Source organism: Leiobunum rupestre, chromosome 3 (assembly GCF_980474605.1).
Source record: "Leiobunum rupestre chromosome 3, qqLeiRupe1.1.hap1, whole genome shotgun sequence".
NCBI lineage: Eukaryota > Metazoa > Arthropoda > Arachnida > Opiliones > Sclerosomatidae > Leiobunum > Leiobunum rupestre.
Genome location: NC_143386.1, coordinates 8368009 through 8383788, shown reverse-complemented (window position 1 = coordinate 8383788; position 15780 = coordinate 8368009). Strand labels below are relative to the sequence as shown.

The 15780-nt window shown below is 38.0% G+C and overlaps 2 protein-coding genes across 2 annotated transcripts; one reads left to right on the top strand and one right to left on the bottom strand.

The window, feature by feature from the left end:
- The first annotated feature begins 1267 nt into the window (after positions 1–1267).
- On the top strand, positions 1268–3013 carry LOC149949316 (uncharacterized). Its single transcript, XM_090169191.1, has one exon. The coding sequence runs from the start codon at positions 1558–1560 to the stop codon at positions 2530–2532; it is 975 nt and encodes a 324-aa protein (XP_090025317.1). The 5' UTR covers positions 1268–1557; the 3' UTR covers positions 2533–3013.
- A 2210-nt stretch (positions 3014–5223) lies between these two features.
- On the bottom strand, positions 5224–6824 carry LOC149949315 (uncharacterized). Its single transcript, XM_090169190.1, has 3 exons — positions 6689–6824; positions 5697–6281; positions 5224–5608 (listed from the first exon to the last, which is right to left on the bottom strand). The coding sequence occupies exons 2-3, from the start codon at positions 6272–6274 to the stop codon at positions 5437–5439; spliced, it is 750 nt and encodes a 249-aa protein (XP_090025316.1). The 5' UTR covers positions 6275–6281; positions 6689–6824; the 3' UTR covers positions 5224–5436.
- Between the last annotated feature and the right edge of the window lie 8956 nt (positions 6825–15780).

Here is a 15780-nt window from a genome sequence, read left to right as displayed (position 1 = left end):
TTAAAATTGTTTAATATTTATGCTTAGTTTCTCTATTCGGTGTTATAGTCGCGAGCCAGATTTCCCGCACGGTACTGACGAGTCCCAAATAGGACGAAACCGGTCTACCGTTGGAATTTCTGGCTATTTTATTTAATTTAATTTATTTTTCCACTCGAAGATCTATTTGGTCCGAGTTTCGCGTCATTTTGTTTGCTCGAAGACCTATCGGTACGAGCTATTTGTAAGTTTTTAAATTTCTTTAAATTTCTCCAAATTTGTTTAGGGTTTAGCTTTTTATCCCTTTTCATAATGAACTAATCTACTTATTCGCTAATTTGATCATCCTTAACACTATTTATGTTTTGTAGTATGTTTACTGTTATTAAACATTTTATATCGATAAAAATTAAAAAAAATTAAAAACCCTTAAAAAGTAATTTATGTTTAAATTTTTTATTTTTCCGATTTGCGGAAAATTTTATTTTTCCGAAAAATTAACAACACTATTTTTATTTAAAATTTTTTAAAAATATATGAAAACAGCGCTTTTCGACCTTTTAAGGAAGCTTCGAAGTGTTTCGGAGGAAAATCATCTAAATAAAAAAATACGAGCATAGTTGTATTTGCTCGTTGGTGTAATACCTTTTTGACCTTTGCTTTATTCTCTACGAATTGCGAGGCTTAATTTAGACTTTCAAAATTAACGCTTCCCAATTGACGTTCTTTATCACGAGCTTTGACTAGTTTAATCATGGATAGTAGATTTTAGAGGATCGGTAAAAAGCCTGGTTTTTAGCCCCCGTAAACCAATCACACTAAGGGAGTCGTCCAAGGTTATTTGAAAAAAAAAACAAGTATCGCTAAGAGTGGACGATACTGTTCGAAAAAAGAAAAAATATAAACACGAAGTACATTTTTACGCCAAAAGGTATTTTTTTCACGTTTTTATAGATTAAATATGATATACTAAATATCAGTTGATAGTTTTTATTGAATTAAAAACCAAAATGAAAAATTACTAAAATATAAAGCGCAAAAAATTACGTAACAATATCAACCGCATTAGATTGCCATTTTGAAATTTTAAGATCACGTGGTACAAACGACCTTGTAAGACTCCCTCGGAGTCTCTCGAGCTGTTTGATAGGCGGGGATAAATAAAATGCACTGTGGAAGGGTATCGAAAACCTGTCCTCTTAATTTACTGTCCATGGTTTAATTTAATTTTATGGACAGTCACTAATAGAAATTTCGATCATAAAATATGTTCCAGCCCAACTTGGATGAGCTCTTGAAACCTGCATTTTCCAATAATGTAGAGGTTTTCTGATGCCCCTTTCCATCGGGTGCGCAGCCCCCGGCGAACAGCCTTCCCCGCCGAGCATAGATACAGCTATGAAATAAACCACTTGCGTATGTATCATTTATTCGCGTCTACGTTAACATTCACCGCCACCTGCTCTTGTTTTGGAAAATATACTGGTACTTTCATACAAGACTGGCATTGCTTCGGAGCGCCATGCTATTAGTTTCGTTCGGTACCATATACCTCGTTTCAATTTTTGAAACATCAAAATGGGTGACGTCGAAACGAGTGGATCTAGGGACGTTGAAATAACCTCAAATTCTCCCTTGAAATGTTTCCTCTTGTTGGTAATTGCGGCGATTGTGTCAACGCTATACGATCTGGTTGTCAAATTCTACGAGTGGCTACCACCCTTGCAATTCAGCTGGGTCAGTTGCTGCGCGGTATTATTCGCCTCCATGCCCATTTGGATGTGTCGTACCAGATTCGACGAGCAAACTGTTCAGTCTGTCAAGAACAAGAAGGTCGTTCTCTTGTGGTTTGCCAAAGACACCAGCGGTACTTTGGCCGCCATCTTCTTATACCTAGCGCTTAAGAACCTGTCTCCGCCCATCGTCTTCATCATTACGTCCAGCAGTCCATTCATAGCGGCCATTCTGGGACGTATCTTCTTGGGAGAACCGATAACCAGCGTTAAACTCTTCGGTTTAGCCTTCACGGTGACCGGTATGGTGCTTGCCGTCATCGCGCATACTAGATCGGCGGACCTTTCGGTGTCTTCGAGTGCTCAAGTTCTCGGTCTCGTGTACTCCGTATTATCCACGCTGTGTAGTGGTTCCCTCTTTGTCCTCTGGAAGTACCTACCAATATTTCGCGGTTCCAGTTTGCTCGTGTCTAGCGCCATTAACGGCTTTGTGTTCTCTTTGTCCCTGTCTATGGCCTTCGAGACCTTCATAATTCCTCCGTGTGGTCTTGCCGGTTGGGTCGTGGCTCTTTGCGGTTTAGCCAACATGCTAACCGGTCTTCTTCTGCACATGGCTTGTCGGTTTGGCGAGGGTGGCGTGGTCTCGGCCCTCATGGCTGGTTTGTGCGTCGTTTTCGCGTTTATTTGGCAGCTGGTGCTTTTTGGATACAATCCGGGGACCATTGAGTGGGTGTCGGGCGTTTTGGTCCTCTGCGGAACCGCCCTGAATGGCTTAAGTAACCTCTTGGCCAAATTTAAGGTTTTCGGTTATACTATTTGAAACTACACCCCGTTTTAGCGGTATCTTCTTCATCTACCTGTTTGAGTCAAGGTAAGCCGTAGGGTCACTGAACCGTTTAACGTAGATTTTTTTTCCTGGTTGTTTTCGGTTTTTGGTGACATCTGGCTATTCTTTATGTCTTATGAAAATTAATTTGAGTTGCATTTTTAAATTAATTATAATGTTATACCGATATTTTTAAATTATAAATTATATTTATAATGTACAATAATATATTGCTTTTCAACTTCCAAACGTTAATTTCGTGTGATTAATAGATGTCACTAGAATGTATTTGATTCAAAACTGGATTTTATAAAAACGTGGAGGTTCATAAAACTAATTCCTGTTTGGAGAATAATGTAACAGAAAATTATTTTATATCTGCCTACATCGGTTATGACTTTTCTGTATTATATTTAAATTGGTACCATGTTATTGCTTGGAAATTATTTAATTAAAGATTTAAGGTAAAATAAAATTTATTGCAAATTCAAAATCTGTATATTCATATCTAGCATAAAATATCGTCCTTTATAGTTATTCTCAATATTTTAACACTCTTTTGGGACAATATATTATCAAGAATGTATTTATTTATCGTTGGGGAGTATAACTAACTAAGTTGAGACGATTTTTAGTAATGCTACCAGTCCCTCTCACGCTCTTAGAGTAAGCTCTTTCACCCTAAGCCAAATTAAAGCAGCCTGTTATGGGTAATGGCAAGAACCCATAGACGTACTAAGAACACGTAATCATAGCTTTAGCCCGTCGTGGAGCCTCCTAATCTATATTTTCAAAATAAGTCCCGCCTTTTTATATTTTCCGCCTGTAGTAACTTAAGTAACCAAAAAAATAAGCGGTCTAAGAAATACTTAAACTAACTAAAAACCTACTTAAAAACCACTTAAAACCAACTCTAATTTCGCTTAATGGAGGACACTTAAAGCCAACTTAAAGCCAACTTGAAACTTAATAACGACAACTTAAAGCCAGCTTGACCCCAACTTGTAAATACTATGTAATTTTCTGTATATGTAAGGGTTCGCGCCTTCTTCTTAGAAGTAACAATAGTGGAAGAAGACTCAATAGCTCCACCTCTTTAAAAAAAAAATCGATTAGGAGGCGATCCAGCAAAATTTCCTTTCCTCTGTTCTTGGTACGTCTATGGGTTTTTGGTATTGGGTATCTTATTGGACTTACGTTTTCCGATGAGATTGATACACACGCCGGTGACTATTTTCTCTCCCCCCCCCCTTGCATCAGGGGAACTTCGACCATGATGCCCGCTGTCAGGCCCGGACTGGCCAGGTCGGCTGGTCGGCAATCTCCCAGGGCCCCGGTTTAAGGGGGCCCCAAATTGCTTAAATGTTTCCTAAAAGTCCTTTAGACGCGTTTGACTTTTCAAATTAATGTGCACGTAGAATCTAGTACACTTTAAGCGTTATTTGTTGTCCTATAAATTACCATTTAGATTTTTAAGATTTAATCAGCTAGGCTAATACCCAAAGGCACCACCTTAGGCCCAAGTCAACTAGCGACTTATAATGCCTTTAAACAGGCATATCCCCCCACCGCCTGGAAAGGGGGCCCCTCTTTAGTATTTAGCCCAGGGCCCCCAAAGGGGCCAGTCCGGAACTGCCCACTGTTCGTCTCAATACAGGATGTTTCAAAAGATTGAGAAGTATGCCTGTTTTTTTTTCATTTTCCTACGATTAGTTTTAAAAGACCGTCAGAGAGCTTCAAAGTGTGGCCTACTAGTCCCTGGAAGTAGGCTGCAATAAGCGCAAAACCAAGCAGCGGGGAAATGCGAACATTAAAGCTCCATTTTCATGCTCGCTGGTAGCGGGTAAAAATCGCCAAAATCCGCTTCAGCTATACACTTTTTCACAGATATTTTAGTTTTATTTTCACGCTTGCGAGTGGCGGAAGCGAATTTTGACGATTTTTATCCCCTACCAGCGAGCATGAAAATGGGGCTTAAAGGGATTATAACAGTTGCAGCTTTGGCCGCTCTTGCCTTTGGCTTTAAAAATGTTTGGCGCCACTGTACAGGGATATTTGAAAAATTCCAGGGGTCTTCCATAAATATTGCTTTGCAGGTTATATTCCCTTTAAGGTTTGGATTCGTGTAATAGGTAAAAAAGTAAAATTAAACAGTATTTAAAGTCCCTGCTGCTGGGTTTTGCGCTTGTTGCAGCCTACTTCCAGGGGCTAGTAGGCCGCACTTGGAAGCTCTCTGGCGCTCTTTTCACTCATCGTAGGAAAATGAGAAAAAAACAGGCATACTTCTCAACTCACCCCCTACAACTCCTTAAAATTTTTGCATAAACTTTTGAAACACCCTGTATAGTTATTATCCCTAAGTGTAAATAAAAAATGAATAGATTCTTGATATAATCATTAGTTTCGTTGGTAGACAAAAAATAGCAAAATAAATAAGGCTTAGTACAGCATATTTTATTTTTTATGTTGGACAATCACAGATAACGTACAACTATTTTGGCAGCCAAACTTGCCAGCAGTTTTTTTTGTTCTTTTATACAAACGCCACATATAAAACACATTTTATTTACATAAATTAATGATAACATAATGAGGATAAACATTAGTGAAAATAACGACGTCTCAACAAACTTTTACCCGACGTCCGAATAGTTAATTAATGTTAATTAATAAGTTAAATAAATCGCAGTTCACTTTCGACTAATTATCTAAACGAAGAGCGTATTCTATAACGCTTTCGATTTCGGTTTTTAAATGAATTATTTGAAAGTGTTATTCCCTGTTTTGGTTTCGGTAGTAATGTCCGGAAGAGGGGTGGTGGTTTCCGTGTCTTTCGCGCGGGAGAAAAGACACCTTTGAAAAGTCTATTGGTTTTGGTAGATTAAGGTAGACGCGTTCTTAACCCGATTTGGAAGGGTTTTTGATGTAGGGTCCCGTTAGAGATTTACATCCTCTGTAGATGGCGTGGCAATCTCGTTGTCCGAGTCCGGCTCTGGCTGCTCTTAAAAAGTCCTTGAGTATCGTCTTAGGTCCGCTTCCGATTGTTGTCTTCTCCAGTTTAGTTTCGACTCTGTTTCGAAAGTGTAACGTTGCGAGTTAAAAGTGTTTCGTGATTATAGAATTAGGCCTAGACGAAAGTTATTGCGAAAATTACTTACTCGAATAAGTCAATGAGCTTCTCGGCGAAGGTTCCGACTTTAGGGTTGATGGTTTTTTGGTGTAGTTGGCACATGAGGAACCTTTGGCAATCGGGGTTGGTGACCTCGTATTTGTCTATGGTCTCCTCGACGGTGGAGACGATAGCGGCCAGTTTATTAGAGGTGGTGAACTTGACCTCCGGCTCTTCGTCGCCGTCGGAAGACCTCCTGTAGCCCTGTCTTTGGTAGATGTAACTGGCGGCGGGACTGGAACCGGCCCCCACCGGAACTCCGGACCCTGGTCGAAGAGCCTGGAAGCCTTGCTGTTGAAAAGCCTGTAGCCTCTGGCCGGCCAGTTGCAAACCGGGCTGGGCTAATCCCACGGCCAAAGGTCCGGTCATCATGAGAGGAAGAACGGGCAAGGCCAATAACATCAGAACCAGGGAAACGGGGATCAGGGAGTTGAGGGAGTTCTGTCTGTCCTTCTTCTTGATGGAACTGCTACTACTGGCTTTCCTGCCGGATTCCTCGGCGCAGTGGCCGAAGCAAAGACAGGCGACCAATAAAGCGACCAATAAAAGCGCGGTTTTCGACCGCATGATTACGCTACAATTAAAAACAAAATAGATTCGTTACAAACTGAAATTTTTATAATTATTCTAAAAATTATCGAAATTCCCTAGTAAGAGATTTTTTAAACTATAATTAAGTACTTCAAATAATTTCTCCTAAATCTTAAGATCTCCATATATAAAGGAAATAATATCCAAAAGATAAATTAGATCTAATTTATTTAAAGGGTATTTTAATAATATTGTAATATTTCGCAAATTATCTAAAGTTATAATACCGAAAACGAAATAATTTATATTTAAAATCACTTCTAAATATGGCGATATTATCTAAAGCATTCGTTTCGTAGAATAGTCGTACCAACACTATTCGCGACGAGGGTAGACTAGCTATCATTTACGAGGATTGATAATCGCGGGTTCTAGAAGTCAACCACCAACCTTCGTCTCAGTAATCCACACAAAGAGGAGAAACTCGAAGAGAACGTGCAGTTACTAGGAGGGTGTATTCCGTTGAGTTCTGTCTTTGACACTGATCACCATTCCTCCGATAGCTTCCTATTTATAAGCCGCTGCCTCCGTCTGCGTCTCTCCTTCGGCGGGTCACGGCAGCATCGAGAATCAAGGGCGCTCGGTCAACCCGCACCCCCCTCCTTTACGCCCCCCCCCCCTTCCACATCTTCATCTGCTTCCTCCCCCCTCGTCCTCCATTCACCTGAAGCAAGTCTGAAATGATAGCATCAAACCCCTCCAACTCCCTCCATTTATTCCTAGCACCTTACCCGATACTAAACATAAAGGCGAGGTTTCTTTGAAAACTATTTCCGCTTACGTAGCCCGTTTTCCGCCTTCCACGAAACTGTCACCTTAGTCGGGGTCTTTCTCTTGTTGAGAATTCCAAGTTCTGTTCCAATAATATTAGGCTCTTTTTTTTTTGGAATATCAGAGTTTATGCGTGAAATCTTTTACCCCTCCCGTTTTTCTGGGCTTAAATCACACATTTTTGTTTCTGTTATTTGGTCAAGTTCACACTTTTACGTGCATGTGTGTTTAATAACGATAAAAAGTTCCATTCGTCATTGACCCATTGAGAAAGTACGCGCGACTTGACAAGGACCAGTGCTTCGGTTAATTACTTCCATATTAATGAGGAAATTCAAAATGTTTTCTTAGTGGTGAACGTTTGATTTAATTTCACGTGTCTAGGCTAATCGGACTGCTAAAAGTCAAGATTGTTTGGGTTAAATCTTTTTCCTAATTAAAAATTACTAAGGCGGCACTTCTACATAAAATAAGTTTAAAATAATTAAACATTTAAAAAGCCACTTATTGTACAATAAACAGTTTTTATCGTTTAAAAACTAGTCGTTTAGATTTTAAACAATAAAAATAATCTAGATGGGACAATAAGTGTTTTTAATTTTTTTATTATTTTAAACTTTAATCTAATACTTATTGAAACAAAATTTAATGAAATGTTTGATCTTTTTTCTTATAAGGCCTAATTTTTGACACTTTTGTCTTACAATTTTTGGGTGGATTGAGGAGTTTTTGGAATTTGGACAATTGTTTTGGTACTTTGGAATTTTGGCTATTTTATATATTTTGGCATTTTTGTGCGTGCCACTTTTTGACTATTGGGTGACTCAAAATAAATAAAAAACATTTTAATACTTATACATTTTATTCGGTTTTGTATTGCCCAAAGCATATGAGATTTTTCTCCTAACAATACACCAAAATTGGCACCGATTGGCACCAAAATCTTATCATCTCGGACACGGCACATACTTTAAGTATATTTAAAGTTTCAAAAGCATTTAGGCAAAATTTACTCCAGTTATCTTAAAACGCAGATTTAATGCAAAAATGTTTTAAATATAGAAAAAAAATACGGAAGTAATAATTATTAAAATGATTTCTAATAAGATGTCCTTGATTATTTAATCGTAAAAGTGCCAACCGAATTCCTCGTTATTACTACTTAACGTGGTATCCTCAATAAATAATCTTACCAGTAGGATATGTACTTCTATTGTTTTGTGGAAAATGTTATCACGTTACCATTGTAATGTATCACCAGCCCTCAACATCCGCATAGCGAAGCCATTTCCCGTCACCATCATCTCAGCTTAACCCCCCCCCCCCTCCACCTTCCTTCTTCGAGAGAATCGAGCTGTAAGTGTGTCAATGGCTTCCTTTCGTTACCTTGACCAAGAACTTGAGATTCTCGCGTGCGTGCCTCCCACGCTCCAGCAGACGTTCCACGCAACTCCGGAGAGGAGAGCTACCCCCGCCTTTACTCGCGATTCTGACCGAATTAGAACTTGTAAATAATGTTATCCGGAACGCGTTGTTTGGGGCGAATGCGAATGGAACCTCCGAGCTAACCTCTTTTCCCTTAAACGTTTGTTCCAGATTAAAACGAACATTTTCTTTTTATATTTAAACTGGTATATATTGTGATGCTTTTATTATCAATTTTATTTACGGAAACGTGTGGGAATTTTTGGAATTTATTTTTCTCTCTCTGTCAAAACAAACATAATAAAACGGTTCGTTCCTTATTCTTTCCCAGAAACAATACTTTAAATTTCAAACCGGAATGACTAAAATTATAACTCAAATTTTCCCATTTGTTGAAATGGGGGTACTTTTATATTTAAATCTAGGTTGAGTTGATTAAATTTCGTACCTGAAAGAAATAACTTCTGAGTCATTTAATAACCACCTTCTTTCACCGCCAAATTTAACATCCTCTTCAATTTGGGATTCCCCCAATTTCGCGATATCCTTATTGTGAAGGATATTTTACCAAAATTTACTCTTACATATTTTATATATTAAAGAAAATGTTATACTAGTTATTAACATAATATAACAAAATGTAATGCAATGTAATGTAATGTAATGTAATGGACTAGGCTGGGCTAGGCTAGGCTGGAATGTAATGGAATGTAATGCAATTTGTGCATTGGCGGCCACTTGAGGCGGGAATGACAAATACCACCGTTTCATGAGCTATGAATACACTAATTAAGTTATGAAAATGCCCCCATCGTTACAATATTTGTTTGAATCCCCCACACCCCCTATTTGTGGGCGATCCATAGATCTCTTTAAACTCTATTTCCATCTGAACTGCCAAATTGCGAACATCTTTACTTAGATAATGATACAAGTTCAAAATGTATCGTATCATAAGTAACATATGAATTATAAGTTTGACATTTCCAATTGTTTTAATGAACCGAGAATGAAAAGTTTTCTAGAGCAGTAGCTACAAGTCATCAAGAATACAAATAGCAGATAAAACAAACAAGTGCAGTATCCAGGGGTCAGGATTTGGGGCACGGTAGAACTAGGACTGTTTGACCACTTATTTGAAAAAGCATAAGTAACAAAATAACCATAAATATGACACTTCATATGGTTTTATGCTAATTTCGTGACCGAACCTTTTTTCGACTCTGACTTTCTCCCCAAGCTCCGACTTGGACTTGCAACTAAATTGAGTAGCGTGGTATCGTTTTTGGTAGTAGTATATTTCGCCTTTGCCATATTTAGACACTAGGGGGCTCTGTATTGAGAACCAAACCTAGATTTTGCAATTATTAGCTCTGAAGATCAGTTCGGTGATATTGTTTCCTAATAGCCCTTTCTATAAAATAAGCTACGCTTGCTGAACTTTATTTTATGGAGCTCAATCATCACGAAATACTTCAGTTCAGTTTATGCTTAAAAACCGGGTTCCCCGTGAAATTTAGTCTTATGTCGGGGTTTTTCGTAGTAAATCGTCATCAATACGCAGCAGCCACACAAGAAGCCCAATGTTACTTTATAGAAAGGCCTATTGACATACTTATTCTATTATGTTACTTATGATCGTATTCCAGGTTGAATTTCGATCAGCGGCTCGAGGAATGTTTACACCAGTATTTAGATCAAACAACCGATTTGGAAAATCAAAGGCCAAGCGGTAGAAAAATTAAAAATACCTGGGGAAAATAACAAAGTTCCGGTCAATAATTTTTGGCGGAAAAGCAGCGGTGCCTTATAGTCGGGGCCATCTTCTTCCGCCACTCTGCCACGCTGGCCCGCCGCCAAACAACAAGATGTACACACACGTATCACTGTTTCTCCTATCCCGAGCTTCAACAAGACAACAATCGACCCATTCAACGCTTATTGATATTCGTATACGGGCTGCGTTCACTGGGTAAAAACTCGCGTTAAGTTTGAAAGTTCTCTCCTCACTGGTTTAAGAGATTTTCCCCTAGCTCTTCGGTTTCCACTTTCCATAAAAATTTATTCAGGTTAACGGTGATAGTGAGTGTAGGGAGATGTTGGCTCGCGTGGCATGAAGGACTGACCACCACCCTCCTACGCATTGTACCCGGCCCCCTGAATAAATGCCAATAAAAGTCGCTAGATGACTTGGGCTTTAGCCAGCTTATTATTCTAATTATTAATATATAATTAATATTAATTAATATTTGTCTTGAGGCGTAAAATCGTGCTGAACGCTTTTTGTTGTATATTTCCAATTTTAAGAAATGGTGCCTACCTGAGGTTACCTCGTGTGTGCAAAGGCTTAACTAAAATTCCCACATTCTCTCTCTCTCTCTCTCTCTCTCTCTCTCTCTCTCTCTCTCTCTCTCTCTCTCTCTCTCTCTCTCTCTCTCTCTCTCTCTCTCTCTCTCTCTCTCTCTCTCTCTCTCTCTCTCTCTCTCTCTCTCTCTCTCTCTCTCTCTCTCTCTCTCTCTCTCTCTCTCTCTCTCTCTCTCTCTTCTCTTTGGGTTAGTAGTTATTTTAATCTCCACCAAAAAACCCCTGGGAGTCCCGGGTCAATGGCTCAGTTCGAGAAACAACCTTCTTTCTCGGTTGTAGTCGCCCGTTCTGCAACATATTTAAAATAACAGTGAGATTCAGTTATGATACAGTTGGAATTTGCTAATCAAAATAGTACAACCATTTTATACAAAATACTATTTGTATTTTATAAACATAATAACAATAATCAGCTAGGTTAATACCCAAGGCACCACCTTAGGGCTAAATCAACCAACGACCTTTTATGCGTTTAATTCCTAAATATGCTAATATTTTATTCATAATATCCGACCATTTTATCCAAAATATAATACCATTGCATCTCAAATGCCCTAACCATTTTATCACAAATACCCCAATCATTTTATCTAAAATATTCTGAACCATTTCATCTCAAATACCCTATCCATTTTATTACAAACAACCTAAGCATTCCATCTCAAAACCCCAATCCATTTTTTATCAAATACCCTGAGAAATTTCAAATTCAAATTCAAAAATTTTTATTTTACGTACAATATATGATTATTGGGGTACAAGGGACAAGTCTTCTTGCGACTTATAGCCCTGTTTTGTTTGTTTATCAAGTTTCAAAACATAAAAAATAATACATAAAAATAGTTAAGAACTAAACAAGTTATATTTATCACAAATACCCTGAGAAATTTATCACAAATATCCTAAGAAATTTATCACAAATACCCTGAGAAATTTATCACAAATACCCTGAGGAAATTATCACAAATACCCTAAGAAATTTATCACAAATACCCCAATCATTTTATCTAAAATATTCTTAACCATTTCACCTCAAATACCCTATCCATTTTATTCCAAACAGCCTAAGCATTTCATCTCAAAACACCAAGCCATTTTTTAACAAATACCGAAATCATTTTATCTAAAATACTCTAACCATTTCATTTCAAATACTCTCACCATTTCGTTTCAAATACTCTAACAATTTTAATACAAATACCCTAATCATTATATTCCAAAACAACCTAACCATTTCCTATATATATTACGGCGTCGTGGTTAGTTTTCGTCGAGGAATCATTAGTTTTAGAAAATTTGTGGTACACCATTTATAGAGAATTTACAGCATACATTTATTAGTGTTTTTGAGCCATGCTAATTTTAAGTCTTTACCGTTTCACCCCTATAGCAAATAAAAATCAAATTTCTAAATAATCTTCTTCTATAGATAGATACCCTTAATAAGCTCTAGTCTCCATAGGGCACCACTTCGCAGACATTCTGGCTACGACAATGCCGGTAAATTAAAAATATGACTCATAAAAATTTAATGGTGTCTTTAAATAATTCATTAAATCGTTAAATTATCAACGGGAGACGTCGCCAAATCATCGTAACATCATTTTAAAGTAAATTTTATAATTAATTAATAAAACAGAGATCCGCTAATTCGCGCCCTTGGCCACTTGTATCTTCGTGTACCGTTAATTAGAAATTCTTACTATCCGTTTCGTAATCTACGTCGTCGTGGAAAAAAAATGCTATTACGTAGAAAACTGCGTGACTCACCCCTGTCCAATAACATTATCCCGTAATATGTAGCCCAAATTCTTCCATAAAAACACTTCCCGTATTATATTATGGGAAGAAATCGGTAATATTTTTTTCACCACCCTTAAAAACCAAATATACGCCAAATTGCCCTCGGGTAGAATACGCCTGATTCAATCTGACCGCCTAGCGGGATAGCTACGAACTAATTTTTACGCAACAATTTTTTTACTTAATGTTTCCCCCCCAAAAAAATTGGAGATGCGATAAAATGAACGCATTTTTTATGCCGTAAAAAAGTAGCCCCACCAAAACGAAAATCTCGTTTTTCAAGTGCAAGTTTTATCGTAACATAACCTAAGGTGAAAGTTCCTTTTTGACAGGTTTATGCTATCGATTCTTCAGTGTGTCCGTCTTCTAAAGCCACGGTCACGCGACAGTTAAAAGCTACTAGACAGGGCTGCGCTACTGACTAGACAATATAGGTAAATGCCCAAGGTCTCGCTCTTTTTAAGGGCCCGAATTCTAGTGGTGGTTTTAATTACAGTTATTTTAGGGCCCGGTTTGAAGACTTTTTCTAGGGCCCGGAAAGCTGCTAACTTGGCGCTGATACTAGATAACTATTTTATAAACAATTTTTCAGTCATCGTGGGAGTAATAAAAGCCCGGTTCAGTGTCGGCTAGTTATGAAGGATAACACGAAGAAAAAACCTTATTAGACAACACTACAGCAAGCCTAGGATCAACAAACATAGCACAAGGAGAACGCAACCCGTCAAAAATCGTGTATTTTCTCGCGTACAGTTTTCATTGGTTAGACCCTTTAGCGCGTGCTGGCGTCGGAAGGGGAAAATTCGGAAATTGTCTTCCCCCTTTCCGTAAAACGATCAGCGTAAAGATTCGTCCAATGAAATTTGTACACAACACTGCGTTAGCGTGTTTAAAGGCTAGCTACGTTCTCCTTGTGTTTGTTGCTCCTAGAGCAAGCTAACATGACTCCAGTCTATTCCTCCGAGTTCGTCGTGTACCCACAGCACCCTGCTTTATCCTGGTGAATACTAGTATTCACGTAAAAGGCTGACAAGATGGCAGTCAAGATTGTAAGGCAAGGCGAAGGCAGTTTGGCCAGTAGCCTTCCCCCACAGAGATGGTAACGTCACGAGAATACTCCCTATACCTAGTTGGAAACTCCGCCTTGATCGTGGCTTATTCTTCATAATATTTAAACATAATTTATTATTTCGAGTTTTTTCGTTTACATTGCTATTTATTTAGCATAATTTAATTTAAATGCTTCATTATATTATTGAGATTTTTTTAAAGTTATGGTCTAATCTAAATCGTTCCAATTCTACGTTTAAACCTTTAAAATGGAAACGATTCAGTGTTAGTTTTTTAAAGTAGATCACACCGAGGATCACACTAGCCTTAGAAAATAACCTGCTAGTAAAGTCGGATACACGACGATGAAATGGTAAGCGTATAATGCAGTCGTTAAGTTGTTGTATTAAATAATTCTTAGGTGTCACTGCCAGTTTGGAACATTTTGACAACCTGTTTGATAGCCAGTCATGTTTTTTCTAATTTAAATTTTTTTCGGTAGTACTGAATTTCAGTAAATTTAAGTCATTTTTTGGGCAAAGTGGGATACGCAAAGACAATAAATGTTTCATCTAAGGTATAAGCAGAAGGTAAATTTTCCAAGAATCGCATAATTCTTTACACAATTTTAATTAGAATGTATTTGAACAATAAGCTCAGTTAGACGAAAAAGCAGACGGGGATGGTACTTTGACGCCAGCGTAGGCAAGTACCATTGAAATTCGCTTATTATTGATCTAAATGTGAAAATTTAGAGGGGTGGGCTACAAATTCATAAATTTTACCCCCAACAGAAATCTAGAAGGCCCAATGGGGACGTTCCTTCAACAGGAATCCATACCTCTACTGGGAATGCTTATCCTGCCGTATCGCGTATGGTAAGATCACTCTGACGGCTTTGGCCCCGCCTACGAGAGAAAAAATCCCCTTTGCGCGCGCTCCCCTCTCACGTTGTTGTTTGTTAAGTTGACATAGTGACGTCAAAAAACCCGTCAGCCACATCGAGACGAAAATCTGCCGCTATAAGCATTACCCTTATTTTGCCGCCACTGGCTAAAAACTTGTAATTAATGGGATTTACTTGTGTAACTGTTGTTAGCGGCACTACTTGTTTATTTTTTTTTATTTTATAAGCGGTAATAAAATATGATGTAATAACCCACCGTGAAATTAAATTCGAGGGTTAAAAAATATAGGTGTATGTTATAAAAACGTTTTGAATTGATATTCGATGTTAAACAAACCCGTTTTTTTTTAAATTTAGTAATTGGGCTGTAAATTTAAATGGATGGAATTGATTTAAATTCTTACGCTACCGAATTGCCTCGTAAATTAGTGGATTATATAAGCGTAATTGTAGTGTTCGAATTTTGATATAAATTCTATTAAGAATTTCATTGAGTTGGCGAGTTGAATATTAATGAGACTTTTCGTAATTTCGCCAAAATATATGCAAAATAACCCGGTTTACAAGCTTAATTTTATTTGAAAGGCATTTTAATCGTGTATAAATCTGAATCCGCCCACCGAACACCATCGTAGAATTTGAAGTAATTGGGTGATCACCCACCCAAAAAGGATCTTAGAATTCCAAATAGTATTCCCCCGATAAATATTATTTCATATTCTCCAATTTGATAGTTTAGTATTTGATCTTAAAGGGAGTATGAACTCAATCGAAAAATCTGCTAACCCGCTCTACGACTTGTTTTTAACGTAACTAGCGCCAATCCTCCCTAGCTTATGTTGAACCTGGTGGCAGAAAGGTAAAATTCGTTGAATTATCTCAGAAACAAACGCGTAATATTGCGTTACATATGGCCCATATTAAGACTACCACAATTCAACCTTGTCGTACGCGCATCCTAATTCTTCGACGCAAAAAGTATAGAGCTACGAAGATAAGAACGAAGGTCATGATTCTTCTCGCGGAATTTTTCGGCAGTTTATTATTGAAATTTTTGGGAATCTTGGCGTTCCCTGTAGGAAACTAGTTTTGCCAGGGGTTAACGGGGGTCGAACTTTTGCCTCGCCCTAGTTCCGTTATCCCCCTCCCCCCACGCGCGTAT